Source organism: Nothoprocta perdicaria, unplaced genomic scaffold (genome assembly GCF_003342845.1).
Source record: "Nothoprocta perdicaria isolate Ctin4 unplaced genomic scaffold, notPer1 scaffold_129, whole genome shotgun sequence".
Classification (NCBI taxonomy): Eukaryota; Metazoa; Chordata; class Aves; order Tinamiformes; family Tinamidae; genus Nothoprocta; species Nothoprocta perdicaria.
The window spans coordinates 1,467,555-1,484,638 of NW_020454416.1; the positions used below are offsets into that span (position 1 = coordinate 1,467,555).

A 17,084-nucleotide genomic window follows, 5' to 3' on the forward strand; every position below is an offset into this window, starting at 1 on the left:
GTTGGAGATGATGGCTCCAGTGAACTCAGTTTTATGAGAAATGTCTGGCCAACGAATGATTGAAAATTCCTGATGTCCTTTCTTTACACACTGAACTACATCTCTGTCACCATCTCCAAAATTCAGGTTGGGTTAGATAAAAGATAAAATACATGGAAAGGGATCCAGCATAAATTTCCTGAATGGGTGCAGTGCATCCGATTGCTTTATCTGCAAATACTGAAGCACAAGTGCTTCACTGGTATAATATGCCACCCAGGGCTGAGTTATTTAAGCCACAAATTACTTCCTTCCACAGCAGCTTCCTGCTGTTCCTGTTTGGCTGATGCCTGGTATTCACTGTTATTTCCTGACATGGTCTCTTGGAACTCCAAAGCATAAAAACTAAGGGAATTTCAACTTGCAAGGAGTGGTTTTATCCATAAGAGGAAAAATTGTGCAATGGATAAGTGGTTCTGTGTTCTATTGGTTGGGTTTTATCTTTATTTTATATATATATATTTAAATATTTTATAAATATTTTCAATCTCCAGAGCTGTAAAGAGATTTGCTATAATTTTCAAAAGGTGTGGTTATGATTTCTTTGTCATTTTCTGAAATTGAATCCTTTTCAAGGATGCTTCTTGCTTAAATGCAGCTCTGATTTCTTCCAAGTTAATTAATGCATCCCCCTCTCTCTCACTCTCTGTCTTTTTTTTTTTTTCCCCTTCCTTTCTTTTCTCAGTTCCCCAGGGCCCTATCCCAGAGGGACACCTGCCTCTCCCACTCCTCCTCTCTGTGGTCGCTATGATTGTGGTGCTTGGAATGGTTCTCACTTGTGGCAGCCTGTCTATTGGTAAGAAGCAGTTTTCCACTTGCTCCACATCATCCTTTGACTTGGCTTTTGTCAGTGAGGCTGGACAAAAGGAAAATGGCCAACCATGTGCTGCTACTGTTAATCCTTGGAGCCAGACTGCTTTGGACCCCAGCTGGATCAGAGCAATAGGGCAAAAAGAGTGATAGGAAACGTGACTGCCCCACAATTACACAGAAGTCCCAAAGAGCAAGGACTGCTCTGGCTTGGTATTTGCTAGAGAGAAGAGTCTGGGAGGTCTCTTGGCAAGCGTTTCTTTAGCCACTGTTACCTCCTAAGCTGAAGTCACAGTCTGCAATTCAACACCAAACTCGGTCAGGGGATGTCGTGTTTGGCTCGCCTGGCTCTTGTCATGTTGCCCTTGCTTGGCTTTTGGGACCGAGCGCTAGCCAGGCGTCTTGTGGACCAGCCTTTCCCTAGCCAACACGCAGCGAAGCAGAGGGCACCAAAGCTTATTCTGGGTGATGAGCACTCAGGAGGGATAAGGCTGTTTGCCTATCCTATATAACACTACTGAGGGGGGAAATAAGAGTGATTCTGGGGAGCTTAAGACGTTTCTTAAGCGTTTGCGCTTATTGACTTGATTTCTTCTTTCTGTTCTGTATGACCAGGATTGCCTTTGTTTTCTCTAGGTGTTAATCTAGTTCTCATTTTTATTTGTCCCCATCTAGTTTATCACCTTAAGAAGCAGCAGCTAGAAGGAGCCAGAGCACGACTGCAAAGTCCAGAATATAAACTGAGCAAAATCCGCACGTCAACCATCATGACCGATTACAACCCCAACTACTGCTTCGCAGGGAAGGCCGCCACGCTGAGCGAGCTGAAGGAGATCCCACGGAAGAACATCTCTCTGCTCCGGTAAGGCTGGCAGAGGAGGGGAGAGGCAGCCTGAAGCTAAAGCCAGGTAGGGCTCAAAGCCTGCTGGTTAATACAGCAGGCATCCAGGACAAGGAACGGAGGGCCACCTGCTTGGCAACTGGGAAGCACCTAGTCCAGGGCAGCCAAAATATGACAGATGTGACATATAATATAATAATGATATTTTGATCCAGTGAAGAACTTGAGCAGAGAGATAAGCTCATGACTCTTCTCTTCCATGGACCACTTTATGTTCCCCTTCAGAGCAGAGGGTATTTCACCTCTGTTTTTATATCCGGGTTAACAGGCTATAGCAAGTCCTGGGTAACACCCAACACCTGACTGCAGCTCCTTTCCAAATCTGTAGCACTATTTCTTTTTCAGTGTTTTCTGCCATATGGAAGTGCACACTAGTGCAATTTTTATACTCCCTACAGTCCAGGTGATGCTGGTTAAAGCTATATAAAACTTAGAATGAAGAGCTTGATCATCCTTCTTGCACCATCTGTAGATACCAACTCAGAGTCTTCCTTATCGCTTATTCCCAGTCTCTTTCTTGCCTTGCTATTGCTATTGCTCCACTTTGAGGCAGGGTGTAAGGCCTGAGCAGGCTACTTTATTTATTCAGAACTACTGATGATCTCGTTTCCCTGGTTTAGGGCTGGCACTAACCCTGTTGGGAGAAACAGCAAAGTTATTTTGGGAGGCTTTGAGAATAGACTGAAGCACATCTGCATCAAGCCCATCTCTTACAGCAGGGTCTAAACCTATTGTAGGCCTGGATAAAAAGAACAGCTCAGCCAGTGCTGCATCAAGGGCCATAACAACATCTGTTCTGTGTTTTTTCTTCCACAGGGCACTAGGACATGGTGCGTTTGGAGAGGTTTATGAGGGGACAGTCGTAGGCATCGCGGGAGATCCCAACCCTCTTCAAGTCGCAATCAAGGTCAGTACCCATAGATTCCTCATACACTAATAGCACCTGTAGGGGCTGCATTAGCTTATTACCATTCCAAACAGAGACCCACTGTCCTCACATACATAATGTTATACATGAACTTCGATCTTAAAGCTGCGTGGCATTAGCAGCAGGTTGGAAGTAAAACATCTGTCTGCTGCCAATTTAATGCCTCTCAGTTGTGAGTGAACTGGGATGAGGATCTGAGAGGTATGGTCTCTTCTGTAGTCCCCATTCCCAAGACTCGGGGGAAATGTAGCCTTCCCTAGATGGGAAGCTGTGTGGATTAGTCACCCAGGGAGAGCATAATATTATGAAATTTTGTTAAAACAATTTTTTTTTCCATTAGTGCTTCCCTCAGTGTTCTCAGTTCTTTGCTGGGTGGTCCCCACATTCTTTCTTCTTAACAGACACTGCCAGAAGTCTGCTCTGAGCAGGATGAGATGGATTTCCTCATGGAAGCATTGATAATCAGGTACAGTTGATTCTTTTCATGCCTTGTAGCAAGCAGGTCTTATAGGAGCACTGTAATGATTAATCCATTTGTTTGGGTTTGGTGAAGAAATCCAGTCGTCGTCTTTTCCACCAGATGGCAGTTTAGTAGCGTTGAGTTGCTGGTTTCAGTCACTGGCTCATCTTGGACAAAGTGTCTGTTTCTTTTCTATGGGCATCTCAACAAAAAGCTTTGCTGGCTGGTTTTGCTGCTCACATTCAGAGAAGGTACATTCCTGTCCAAGTGTGTTCTGGGCTTGAAGTATTTTCATTTTCAAAGAATCCCATTGCTATTTTACTAAGTTGAAATCATGCTCTGAAGCCCCTGTTAAACTAAATGTTCAGGGGTGAACTGGAAAGCCGGCTGTGCAAGAGGGAAGCTGAACATTAGCACCAGCTGTGCAGCAACTCAGCTGCCCAGCCTCATCCAGGATGAACACCAGCACCAAGGTGGTTCAGCACGGGATCTGTGCCAGGGAGCTGGGCTTGTAGGCCTGGTTTAAATTCTGTTATCTTGCGGGATTTTTGGAAGAACAGGTTTTACAGCAAAAAGCTTCTTCTGGTGTAGGTTTCATGCAGCAGCTACACATACATGCAGCCTTTTTACTTCCCCTTTCTACAGATTTGTCATCAGCAAGTGCTTTGTGCAGTGAAGATCCTCAGGCTTTGGCCCTTCTTCATGCTCTGGAAACTTTGTAGGGATGAGTTAGGCTCTCTTGTGTGCCAGGAACTGGAACAGACAGAATAGAGCCCCATGAGAAGAGGCCACCACCTCTTTTAGATGTCTCTGTCTTTTAATGTCTTTGCAAGCTTGGGAGAAACTCGGTAAAGTCTCATGCACAAGAGCCTCCGACAGTGACCTATGAGCTGTATAAAATTTATTTACTTGGGAAAGATAATGGATTGAGCCATTCCCACAAATACTGCTGCTTCTCCTTGTCTGGCCCGGATCACACACAAATGCTCTTGTTCTGTTCTTAAAGCACAATTCAGGAATGAATCTCATAAGGCAACTTCCCAAAATCTGCAAAAAACACGAGTGGCGGGTGCTGGGCAGGTCACAGAAGGCTTTGATTAAGTTAGAACATGACCCTCCCTCTCACCCAAATTTCCTGTTATTCTCAGCTCCCACATTACCCGGATAATCTATCCAAGGGGGAATTTCTTGCTTTCTAGTGTCTGGGTCCTTACTGAGCTTGCTGCCAGTCTCAGCTTTCTCAGAAGAGACAAAAAAGCTGTTGCACAGCTGCAGGAGGCACTAGCGGGGCTCCCTTTGGCAGACTAGATACTGAACAGAGTCAACCAAGCTAGACAGCAGTGTGCTTAAAGTATCCAGTGCTAAAATAAAATCCTCACCGGACAGGATTTTGTTTCACAAATGCTAATAATATTTGGATATTACAAGTATGTTGTTTTCTTTTCCCTTTCACCTCTTCCTCTCCTGTTCAGTGTGCCTGTTAAGTCCTCTATTCACAGAGAAGTTTGTTTTCAGCTTTTCACACCTTCTGAGAAAGGTTTTCCATGGCAAAGCCAGGCAGAATCCTGTTCTTGGAGCTCTCGTAGCTGGAGAGGCACCTCGATATAGCTGCAGTTGGGACTAGTTTGGTAGTCTGTGCTGTATTTGACATTCCTTTCAGTCCAGGTCATCAAGCTCAAGGCAAAAGAGCAAGCGTGATAGATGCCAGCCAGGTGCTAATGTTGTTTCTGTCTTCCATGCTGCTGTGCTGTGGTCACTCAGTAAGTTCAATCACCAGAACATCGTGCAGTGCATCGGTGTGAGCCTGCAGACGCTGCCGCGCTTCATTCTGCTGGAGCTCATGGCTGGAGGAGATATGAAGAGCTTCCTTCGGCAGAATCGACCCAGGCTGGTGAGTACTTCCTGACAGCCTGTTCTTAATACTGCCGGGTTTATTTTATGAATGGGATAAATGCAGTGAAGCCAAATAGGGCTCTCTCTGTGCCCTAGCTCTTACAAAGTTTTGGACACGTATGTCTTTTTGTCTGGCTTGAGCAGACGTCAGTAAGAGAAAAAGAAAGCAAGGCAAGAGCTCTAGTGTATTAGTGACTAAGGAGGAAAGAGTAAAATCCTGCCCTGCCATTCCGGAGCTCGCCCTAACTGGAACACACGCGGAGAGGGATTTTTTCTTGCAGCGCTCGGAGGCCTTTCTGCGCACTGTGCTGGTAGGTGAGGAGCTGAAGTGGCAGCACTGAGGAGCAGGAAAGATTGGCAGTGCCTCGTCCTTCGAGATGCATCAACGTCACCTGCAGACATCTACATTTATACTAATGGCAGAGCTGGACTAGCATATAGCCCTGTGGCATGGATTGCAATCGATGCAAGTGAAATTATCAAGTCAAATGTAGTGTTAGAAAAGCTTTTGTTTAAAAAAAAAAAAAAGTCATGAGAGTCTTCATAAAGCAGCTAGGATTGCTAATAAAGCAGTGATGTCAGCCAGGCTCAGTGAATGACTGGGAGGAATGATCCTCAGTGTTCTTAGGAGAAACTGAGTCCAGATCCGTGCTTTTGCTTCCTAACAGAGTGCTACTGGGCACCTCTGTTAAATGAGAGCGTAACTCTGCTTGAGCAAGCACTTAGAAGCAGATGTGCTAGGCCTAATTCCACAGTATTTCTGTCTTGCTGTGCTACACTGGTGAGAGGCAGGCACAGAGAGAACCAAGGAGAGAGCACAAGGGGACTGACTGGCACCTCCTGTACTACAGCACGGGGCGGTTACACAGCTTCTCCACACACAGGCTCACACGCCCTCGTAGCGGTGACAGGATCGTTCCATGTGTCTGTACTTCTAAGCTGTTACCCACATGCTGTTAAAACTTCTGGCTTAGGACTAAATATACCACTTATAGTGGTAAATGTACCACTGTAAATGCCTTATTCTGGCACTTATAATGAACGTAGTGCAGTTTCTGGAAGTAGATAAAGTCTGTGAGATCAAGATGCACAAAAAAGAACAATATTCTTATTTGTACATAATGTGTAACGGAAGAATGAAGGACAGTTACTTTTTAAACATCATGTGAAAACAAACCAGCTGCTAAATACGTTAATTAATAGTGAATATTTGAATTTCATCTAGTGCTCAGAGAAGGGCCCCCATACACTTGTTCTGAAAACAGAATTTGCCCAACAGACCTGCAGAGAAAATGAACCCCAGGAGCCCCTCGGCAGAGGCATCCCAGGGCAGGGAGAGTACCAGTCCGTTGTTCTATTTCTCCTCCTCGTTCTTCATTTCCTGTCTAGAATCGCCTACTTTGTAATATTTCTCACTGGAGGATATCCAAGGGCTTTGCACAACAACTCGCCTAGCCAGTAAAAATAGGGCTCACGAGCTGTATTGCAAATTATGTGGTTTGAGCTGAGAAATTACAGAGATAACGGCACCCAGAATCAAAAGCAAGTTTGAAAAGAGCAATTTATTTCATGTCTTTGGGGTTTCTGATGAGCAACATAGTAATTTCTCCCCACTCTTTCCCAGAGCAAGACAGAAGTTCCTGGAGAAACACCAAGGAACTTTCTCTGCAGGGACATTAATGACTCCCTGAAAATAAGGAGGTCCCCTAGAGAAAGACTTCTTTCTGTATTGCTCCTTGCTAGGAAAGGGCAGAGTAGGAAGGGCTGCTGCCACCCCAGTCATTAATAAAGCATCCCTTCCCGTGCCCTGCCTGCCTCGCGTTACTCGCACGATTCTTCCCTACCAGTTTCTGTGTCCTTTTGCAGAATCAGCCGTCCACACTAACGATGCAGGACCTGCTGAACATAGCCAGGGATATTGCCTGCGGCTGCAAATACCTGGAGGAGAATCATTTCATCCACAGGTGAGGAAAGAGAGACTGCTCAGCTCTGTGTCCCCGAAGGTGTGCCATCCGTTTGCTGCAGATTGCCCAGAGCTGAGCTTCAGGGGGAAGCCACAGAGGACACTCCACCAACACAGGCTCTGCTTACGTGTCCAGACTGATCTGTGCCCCTCTCTGCACTTGGAGAGAAAGGAATCAGCCTGTTTGCCCTAACATTTTCAGATGTTAATTTTCAGGTGCCTACAATGGAGAAATGCTTGAGATTATCCTTGCAGTCCACTAGATGGTAGTAGCCTGTTGCAAATTCACTCCTTTAGTTTGTAAGAAAATAAGGTGTCATTTCTCTTTTCTGATTTCCCTGTCTGGATTTGCTATCCCATCAGCACAGGAGAATCCAAAATGTTTCAGACTAGGGGGGAGAAAAACATAGCCTATATATGGCTGGAGCTCTTAAGATTTTCTTCACAACTCAACAGCTGACCTGCTGTGTGATCTTGAACAGCCTGTGTTTATCTGCTCACACCTCTTTCCTTATTTGTAGAGTAAGAAAGTGTTGATATGACAAGCTTCACACATGAATGAAATGATATAGAAGCAGCGAAGGTTGTTATAAGGAGCCTTTAAAAAAATCCCAGCTGGATGTTCCGAGTTCTTTGCTTCTGCTTGGGAGTTCTCTCAGCTCATAGTGTTCCCACACATAGTGTGCCACTGAATTCCTTCCCAAGCATGAAAGTCCATGCTGAGCTGCTGAGCTCAGCTCCTGGCTGTAAAGGAAAGGTGATGCCTACGTGCAGGAGGGACACACAGGCTCTGCCTCAGCCTGTGTAGAGGCTGCAGTTACGCAAGCGGGCGGCAGGGGCACCCACATGCTCCAGCACATGCAGCGACACATGCCAGCGCGTGGAGCAAAGAGGCCGAACTAGGCAAGAGCTCAGGAGACTGCAGGAGCTGAGGGGAACCAGTAGCAAGCAGCAGCTGCAGCCAGAGCTGTGAGATGGAGCCGGGGATACATCAGGGCTTTGTGACTGTAACATCAGAGGCAGCAACAGAGCGGTGTGCAGTCTTTGCCGTGTCTGCCATGGGCTTGGCACGTGGCCTCAGCCGAGCCTCATCTTGTCCTTGTTGTCCCTGCTCTTCCACATAGACTAAAATGGGAATAAGAAGAGAGTGAATGCAAAGTTGAGCAGCTAAAGGCTCAGAACCTTCAGTAGGTGATGGTTAGGAGTAAGTAGGTCAAGAAGAGTGCAGTGGGAAAGGATTGTGGGCCTGGGTACAGAGCTGGATGGGTCACGCAGGGAGAGCATGGGAGCTGCTCTGTCAATGGAGCTCCAGAGCTCCTCACTCTGCCAAGCTGTTCTGCCTCCCGGGCAGCCTCTCGCTCTCCAGAGTTTCCTGGTGATGCCGGTGTGCATCCCCTGCAGCTCTCAGGCACTTTTCCTTCTGGGTAGGCAGTTTTTGCCAGGGACCTCGTATGCAGCAGCGCACAGCTGCAGATCCGGACATCTGGTCCTTTTAGCAAGAGCATCTTCAGAGTGAGCTGTTTTGACGTGTTTCTTTGGGCACATGGTGCTTGTAGGTTGCCAGGTAAAGGCTGCTGGCAGAGGGTGCTATCCCTGCCTCTTGGGAGCTGTAAGACAAGGGCAAGTGCCTAGAGAACATACAGCCCCAGCTCCAGACAGATGTTAGCACTGCCCTAAGGACGTTGCTTCAGCGTGCATCTTCACCCAGGAAAGCTCACTCAAGAATGATTGGAGGTGACCAGGGAAGGAAGAACAACATTACTGTGCCATTTTAGAGGAGACGTGGTGGTTGCTTTTCTTTACCATTAGCCTTTCTCTTGGAAAAAAAAACACTCTGGCTCAGCTCTTTCACTGTTGGATCTCCAGTATAAGCAACCTGGCAGCAGGCTCACTTTGCTTTAGCCAACAATTCAGTAAGTCAGGATGGAAAGAATGCTGTCCAGGCCCCGCATTAGTTAGTGAAACCTGTATCCAAGTGTGTGAAGCCAGGCAGGTTGGTTATCAGCACAGGTGACAAGTATCTGAAAGGGCAGGGCACCTCACTGGGTTGGCCAAAGTAGCACCGAGGGCAGGCCTTGTCACCGGGGAGTCATAGATGATGAAGGAAGAGAGAGCTGAGCTTGACTTACAAATCCTGAGCGAATTTTCAAGGCTGGCAGTGGAAAGAAACATACAAGTTGTTTGAGAAGCTCGTTTTTCTTGGCAGTCACCAGGGCTCCTGCAGTGCTATGATTTTTTAATGAGTTCCTTTTCAGAACAAATCTGAACTAAATGCAAACCTTTCAGTCTTGGTCACGCAGTCACATTTGTGCCATTTGTCGCAAGCTAAACCTGCATCCAGCAAATGGTTGCTCCCATATGCAGCTTTGTTTGGCTCTGTGGAAGAGAGCCAGAAGCAACAGAGCAACCATTTGCTGAACTTGGCCCTGCATTGACTCGTCAAGAAGTTTCCTAGGACGGCCCAATACATTTATCACTGCAGAGACACTGCTCAGATACCACTAAAAACACTCCTTCAAAAAGCAGAGTCAAAAATAAATCTGTGTCATTCTGTGATTGAAGCAAGAGAGGTTGGGTTTTCTGAGGTCGGACATTGGCTCTGTTTTCTGCCTTTCTGAAAGGAGATGGTAGTGTGGAAAAGCTTGGAAATCACTGGGTAAAAAGTGCAATATAAATGCACTTTATTAATTGTGGCTGGTAAAAATGATAATGTAGCTAGCATTAGTTTTTGTTCTTAATAACTATTAATGTAACTAGCATTGTTTTTTGTTTTTAGTAACTGTCTGCTCCTCATTTTTGTAAAAATAACTAAGACTTGTAGGACTGGATCTAATAATCTTTATTTTTTAGCTACTTAAGAGTTCGGAATTAGAAATAACTTGTTTGTTTGTTTTTTTAAGGGACATAGCTGCCAGGAATTGCCTTTTGACCTGTGTTGGGGCAGGGCGAATAGCAAAAATCGGTGACTTTGGGATGGCCAGGGATATTTACAGGTAAGTAGAAGGGTATTTCTGTCTTGTGAATAGCTCAATAAATCATGTATCAATCCGAAGAATATGAACTGTCTAGAAAAAAACCTGAGAAGGAATCAGTGAAACTGTCCATTACATGTCTGAATTTGATTACCAGTTAATTAACTAGAGTTAACAGACAGTGAATTAACACGTTTGTGCCTGTTGGCCAATACATTTCACATTGGGCCCTCAAGAACATTGCAAACACGTGCAAACACTAAACCAAGCACAGATAAATTTACTAGCTAGATGACCACAATCCGAAATGTAGAAAAATCTCTAATTCTAAATCTAGGACTTGCAGCATCATCGCCTTGTGCCAGGCACCATCCTAGTCTTGTCCGAATATCCTTGGTCTCCATCCCAGTTGTGAACAGTATAAGATATTGCTCAGACCCACTTGTTCTGAAGCCTGTTCCCCATTTGGGCCCCATTGCTGCACCCACTCCGATGCAGGGTGTGAACCTTTAGCCACCTGAGCCTTTTGTGGGTGTGTGACATCCTCTGTGTGTTTTGTCTTTCCCAGAGCAAGTTACTACCGCAAAGGAGGAAGGGCCATGCTTCCTGTCAAGTGGATGCCACCAGAAGCTTTTCTGGAGGGGATTTTCACCTCCAAAACTGATACCTGGTAACAAATGTCATCACCTCTGCTATTCAGGGAGGGGGGTCAAGAAATCTGCTGCCCATGAAAGGATGTCAGCCTTTAAAGATGTCAGATCTTCCCCAAGTCCCTTAAAAAGATAAAGAAGAAAGAAATTGTTCCTCTGCATTCAGTTAGAAGCTAAGGAATTGAGTGAGAATTAAAACATCTGTATAAATAGTGGGCATAAAAATAGCCATATACAGATGCAGAGTATCTTCTAAGGGTAATTACAAGCGTAAGGAGAGGGCAGTTTAGTTTCCCAACAAGTCTCAGTTTAAAATCCAGGCAAACACATAAAATCAGTATCAGAGACTTCCCTCAACCCTCCGTATCTGCCACTCGCTTTCTGTTGGTGACAAGTCCTGCTCAAACATCCTGTAAATGGCTCTCTGTACTGCCCAGGAGACTCCTCTGTATCATTCTTTGGTTTTATACCAAATGAGAGCAGATTTAAGCAGAAGTCCTTGCTGGTTGCTGAGGAAACAGTATTTATAAATCAACTCCTCATGTAACCTGTTCCTTCTTTAAAACAAGCAGCCCCTCCGCAGTAGTGCATTGATGCAAATGTGCTGGGGAGGAAGGAGTTGCTGGGACCGGGGTGCTGCCTGGGCGCGGGGGTGTCGGGGCCCTGTCCTGGCCCCGAACGTGGCTCCCCTACGGGCCGCCCTGGCAGCGGCCTGCAGCTGTTAGCGAGGGCAGCAGGCAGGGTGCTGGAGCAGAGCACAGCTGGCTGGAGTCGGCACTGCAGAAAGTGCCACTATTGGTGCAGTGGCCTGTGTGAGTAACGTGTGTGCGTCCTGGGGATTCCTTCCCCCGTTCCATCAGACGGTGACTCTTAAAATTCTGACCCTAGCAGAACTCCCCTTACCTTCCCTGGCACGAAGTCATGAGTTATTTTCAGTGGTGCTGCTTAAGTCCTCTGGATGACGCATGAAAACAGAGAGCAACCATATCCTCACTAACAAAATGTACCGCCTTTCAGTTTCACTGGAGGTATCTGTCCTGTTTTTATTCTTGAGCATCTTCTTTTCAAACACTTATAAGATAGGAATCTTCATGCAAGATCTGATGGTTCTTTCTGATCTGACCATATGTAGCAAGGCAGTACATTGCAGGGTGCTCTTACTGCAGCAGAGAGGACAACTTCAGAGTTATTCAAATATTGTGAAATGTCTGCAACCTTTTGAAGTCTTAGCAAGATTTTGATTGTTTTTTATCATTGACTCATATAACTGCCCTTTTCTGGGGTTGGTCTGGAGCTCCAGTAGCCAACTAGTAGGCCTGTGCTGTTACCCAGACAGGTTCGTAGAGCAGAAATGACACATAGTTGGCGTTGTTGGCTGCTTTCTGACACAGGTCCTTTGGAGTGCTGCTCTGGGAGATTTTTTCTCTAGGTTACATGCCCTACCCTTGCAAAACCAACCAGGAGGTGCTGGAATTTGTCACCAGTGGAGGCAGAATGGATCCACCAAAGAACTGTCCAGGGCCTGTGTAAGTATTTCAAAAAGCACTGGCAGAGGTGACTAGATATACCCGTTCAGCCAGCAGAAATTCCCCAGTCAGCCTACAGTATCCTAGAATTTCCTCAATCAGCCTACAGTATCCTGAGAGCTAATACAAGCTTAAGATTGTAAATATCACAAATTTGTACCTGTTTTGGTTTTTTCTTCCCAGGGAAGCGAGAGTGGGAGACTTAACTAGCTCAGCCCAAGAAAGAGAACAGAGAAATATTCTACTGGCTTCCTGCTTCCTTTGTGTGCAAAGTGGGGGCTTCAGGTCTAGAACTGGTAACCTGGCAACTGTAGCATCAATAATATACATAGAGTTAGCTACAGGTAATGCAGTGGCGGGTTACAAAGCCCTTTTGTGCCAGCAGTCACCAGTGTTTCCCCACTGAGAGAAGTTGCCAGAATTTGAGCTCGTGCATGTGCATCCCTGCCGCAGCTGAGGGTGATGTGGAGGACGGACTGCACTGCCTCAGGAGTGCAGTGCAGTCCAGGAATGGTCCCCAGGTGTTCTGGAACTTCTGTTGAGTTCCTGCCATTTGTACACAGATTTCAAGCACCCTAAGATTTGCTTTAAATTGTGGTTCCCCTTGTGACTCAGGATGTGAAGATGCAGAAATGACATGTCCACTTTTACTATCTTTCTTAACTGCTACTTCTTGCTTTGCCCCAAGGTACCGGATCATGACACAGTGCTGGCAACACAGCCCAGAGTATCGGCCGAACTTCTCCACCATCCTAGAACGAATCAAATATTGCACACAGGTAACTGGTTCTAACGGTGCATTTTCCAGGGGGCTTGTGGCCCGGATCTGACATTAGCCACTGCCTAAAGCCTTTCACTCTCCTAGACGCTTCTGTGGCAGTGCCTGTGTGACAGGCACGCGGGAGGTGCTCGGCAGGTAGCAGCCTCTTGCTCACTCCTCTCTTTCAGGACCCCGATGTGATCAACACGGAGCTGCCCATTGAGTGTGGCCCGGCACCGGAGGACGAAGGGAGCACGGTCGTGCGCCCAAGCCTTGCCAGCGGGATCGTGCCCCTGCTGGTGAGTCCTTCTCTCACACCTCAGGCAACGCCACAGACACTCGACTCCCCACATGCTGGGCATAAGCCTGGCCTATGTCCACAAGAGCTGCTGGTGCAGAACCTGAGCGACTGGACAGCTCGAGGGCCCAGCCTGCCCTGCCTCAGTGATTTCAACAGTGGGTCCTGGCTTCAGCAGAGCTCGAACCCAAAGCTGGAGCTCAGCAATCCACCAACCCACAGACTGAAGAACAAAACCAAAAACCTTTGGAACCCAACCTATGGATCGTGGGTTCTAGACAACATCTGTCGCTCCAGCCCCAGCTCCAAACTGCAAGCAACTCCAGAGCGAGAGGATTCAGGTTTTGATGGGAACTGCAGTTCTTCTCCTAGTTCCCGGGCGTCGCCAGCATCTCCGAGCCGAAGCAACTGCCCTCACCTGGATATCGGTGGGATTGAACTGGTGAAACTCCAGACTTTCCCCTGTGGCAATGTAAACTATGCATACGATGATCTGTGCTACAGCACTGACCACCCGCCGTCAGCTTTGGAAGGGGCCAGAGCAGCTGTACTAAGGAGCTCGAGTCTGTGTAGAGATGAGAAGCCTTTTTCTAAACCACAGAAAACATCGAGAGAGAGAGACTCTGGGCTGTCTTTGTCAGATGACTTGAGTGTTACACCAGTATAAAGGAAAAGATTCTTCCAGGGACTGTGTGTGTCTGGAACTGCTTTCTGTTTCACCTACTTAACTCCACTCAAGTCCCTTCAGATGGGTGATGTTCCAACATCAGCAGCGTTCTGCTCCTCCGTCTGCCTGCTGGATCCCCAGATCCTCAAAGACAGTTGCATTTCCGTCTCTGCCCACCGAGCGTGTTCCTCTGAACCAGGGCCTGTGCTTATCTGTAGGGAACAACAGCACTGCTGCACTGGTTCAGAATATGAGCCCTAATGACAGGAGTCCTTTCTAATCTGCTCAGGTGAAAAAAAAGAAATGGACCTTCCTTCCAACCAACATTTGGATGGAAATAATCAACAGAGGCTGTTCTTTCTGACCTAAGAAACCAAAAATGAAAGGAGTGCCAGCAGCGACCAACTTGGAAAGGCTGCTGCGTTCGCGAGAGCGCTGCACAGGCCTGCTCGCTTACTGGTGATGCGCTTGCACTGACAGGACAGGAAACAGCAGCCACATTTGCCCTGTTTTCTTAGCAGGCTCTGTGAAGATGATGAAAATAAAGCTGCTGTTCAAACTGGAGGAAGTAGGGAAGATGAAAATAATCCAGGCTCCTTTGAGTGTGTTTTGGAAGCAAGCAGTGAAGAAAACAAATTCAATATTTAAAAAAAAAAAAAAAAAATGGTGGAGGTGATGAAGGCCCTTTGACTAGTGAAGAAAAGGTGTTGCTTGCCTCAGGGTCTTGCTTTCCTCCTAGGTCCTGGCATGGAAGGGACGGGAAGTTTTCCAAGGAATGGCAAGCTGCATGGTGTGGGGAGAAACAGACTTTGCTTTTCTTTGAATGGACTTAAGTTGGCAGAACTTCATTTTTGTAAGTACTTCGGTATTCTGCTAATACCAGTACCTTCCTGTGCTACGTTGGTAAGCACTAAGCTGCAGTTCGTAGGGTGACTGTGTAGCAGGTGGTGCTCTGGAGTTCTTTTTAGTTTTACTCATATTCTTCTGAGATACCTTGCACAGAGTAAGGCTGAGGAGGTGCAGAGTGAAGGGGAATGTGTTTAATAGAACCACTACCTTACAGTGCTCCTTACACATCAGGCAGAACAGCTCAGCCTTTTGGGAAAGCTAAACCATTAGCCGGCTTCACACACCTGAGCAGGGTGTTGATTTCTTTCTGACTTCCAACCACACAGTCCTGCTGGATAAGGTAGGTGGTGACTGGTGTGAAGAAATGCTGATTTTAAGTCTTTCTGCTGTTGTTGAGGCTCTAAATTGCTGTTTACTGGTTAATCCTGCAAAACAAGGAGACTTCTGAAAAGGTAAATCATGGAGTTTAAACCTGAATGAGCTGAGAAGGATTTTTGTCCTTGCCCCACAGCTGAATGTTGCACTGCCAGCCGACCACAGCAGGTGAGAATTGATGGTTGAAGAGAATGGCAAATGACAGAAAATGCAGAGCTGTCTAACAAGTCAGAGGTGACACCATTTAAACCCCTGCATACAAGGACCAGAACATTTTCCAGATTCTGTGCTGCCTTCACATGTAGTCAGGCTGTCCACAGTGATGTCTTGGACTCTGTCGAGAGTGGAGAGAGAAGCTGTGGCACGAGCTTTCTGCCATAGTGAGTAGCTGTATGTACAGTCTGAAGACAGAGTGGTTCCCCAATGGTGGGGTGCAGGAGAAGGGCTCCTTTGAATGCACACCTCATGTCCTGTCTGTCATTCAGGAGCGGATACTGCTGGTGTGTGGCACAGAGAAGCAGTGTGAGGAGTTCAAGGCCATCTTTTGCCATCTAAGTGTGTCTTTAGCTCAGGTTTTTGGTTGTCTTATTTCCTATTTGTTCCTAGCTTCCCATATTCTTAGCCCTTCAGCTTTAGAAGGAGCAGTTTCATAAACTCTCTTTTTGGACCTCTCTGCTGATGATGGCTCCTCCTAGCACTGACCTTTATGGTAGGGTTAACGAACGTCACAAATCTGGGCTGAGCAGGGACAGCTGGTCAGAGCAGACGTGTCCCCCTGTGCAGAGGCGAATTCCAGGAGGACAAAAGGGCTTAGTAACCAAGACAGAAAACTTTCCTTCTCTCTCATCCTTCTTTCCCTTTTGCCTTCCTCTTAGCTCTATGGCTTGCACATTGCCTATTCTGTCTCCTGGAGCAGCCTGGTTAGCTGAGGCACAGGGAGCAAAGTGTCTCTGCTGAGTTCTGGCAGTGCCGTTTTCCAGCTGAATAGCAGGGACTGAGTGCAGAGGCTGACATGCAGCCTTGGACCATGGCTCTGGCTGACCAGCTCTACTTCCTGCCAGGCAAGCACAAATGCCTTTCTCCTCAGCTAACTGGACCACCATCAGCTCATCTTCAACTTCTTTGCCTTCCAGGTTACATGACTCCCATGCTGTCACTCACTCATCAGTGCCCTACACGGGCTTGTCTGCAGATCATCTCATTTTAGAACTAAAACACAAGTTCTTCAGTCCTGTGCTCTGGACAACATATATGTTTTTAACTCAGCAGTTGAGTCAAAGTACTTATTATTTACAGTAAGAGGATAGAAAAAGCTGCGCTGAGCCAGACTGTAACTCCGTACAGCCCAGGATTTTATCTCTGCCAGTGACCAATAGACGTGTGTCTGAAGGGCAAAGATAAGAGCAGGGTGAACAGGTAGTGATTATTTCCTGTAAATATTCTCCTGCTCTACAACAGCATCTAGCTCAGGAACCTACTGAGTCACCAGTGGTGTCTTGTAACAAGACAGAATATGGACATGCACATATTCAGTGGGCACTAAAGGAAACAGTTGGAAATTTTCTAAGAATTAGTAACCTATATTTTATTTATGCTCTTAACTCCCACAGATGGAAATAAAGTATTTTCTGTCTGCACAGTTATTACGCATCCTTGACCTGAAAAATACTCATTTGTGTATCTGATCTCTTAGCTGTGTCTTAAAAGCCCTCACAGTAATGAATTTTTAATGGCTATCCTGGAGGAACTAATGCTAATATTGCTCCTGTTGTGATGGTGAAATGCTACAAGCTTTCCAAAATATACTCATCTAAAAAGAAAGAAAAAAGAAATGCCATAATGCCATATAGCACAACATTCAAATCCTACAACTGCAAGACATTTGAAAATCACTGTTCCTGCGATCATAGATTCTGCACAGTGCCCGAGTTTGCTCATTTCAAAATATACTCTGCTTGAAATTGTTTTTTTTAGGAGACATTTTTCATGAGTT

The 17,084-nt window shown here is 46.4% G+C and overlaps 1 protein-coding gene across 1 annotated transcript in view; it reads left to right on the plus strand.

Annotated features, from left to right (window-relative positions):
* The window catches only part of LTK (leukocyte receptor tyrosine kinase), a 39,997-nt gene extending 25,641 nt beyond the window's left edge, over positions 1 to 14,356 (plus strand). The window contains exons 16-26 of the mRNA XM_026033455.1: positions 725 to 835; positions 1,525 to 1,711; positions 2,567 to 2,657; positions 3,080 to 3,144; positions 4,900 to 5,029; positions 6,898 to 6,995; positions 9,895 to 9,987; positions 10,535 to 10,636; positions 12,008 to 12,142; positions 12,831 to 12,921; positions 13,091 to 14,356. Coding sequence (XP_025889240.1) covers positions 725 to 835; positions 1,525 to 1,711; positions 2,567 to 2,657; positions 3,080 to 3,144; positions 4,900 to 5,029; positions 6,898 to 6,995; positions 9,895 to 9,987; positions 10,535 to 10,636; positions 12,008 to 12,142; positions 12,831 to 12,921; positions 13,091 to 13,867 — 1,880 coding nt within the window. The 3' untranslated portion in view covers positions 13,868 to 14,356. The remainder of the gene's footprint in view (positions 1 to 724; positions 836 to 1,524; positions 1,712 to 2,566; positions 2,658 to 3,079; positions 3,145 to 4,899; positions 5,030 to 6,897; positions 6,996 to 9,894; positions 9,988 to 10,534; positions 10,637 to 12,007; positions 12,143 to 12,830; positions 12,922 to 13,090) is intronic.
* Positions 14,357 to 17,084: the final 2,728 nt, after the last annotated feature.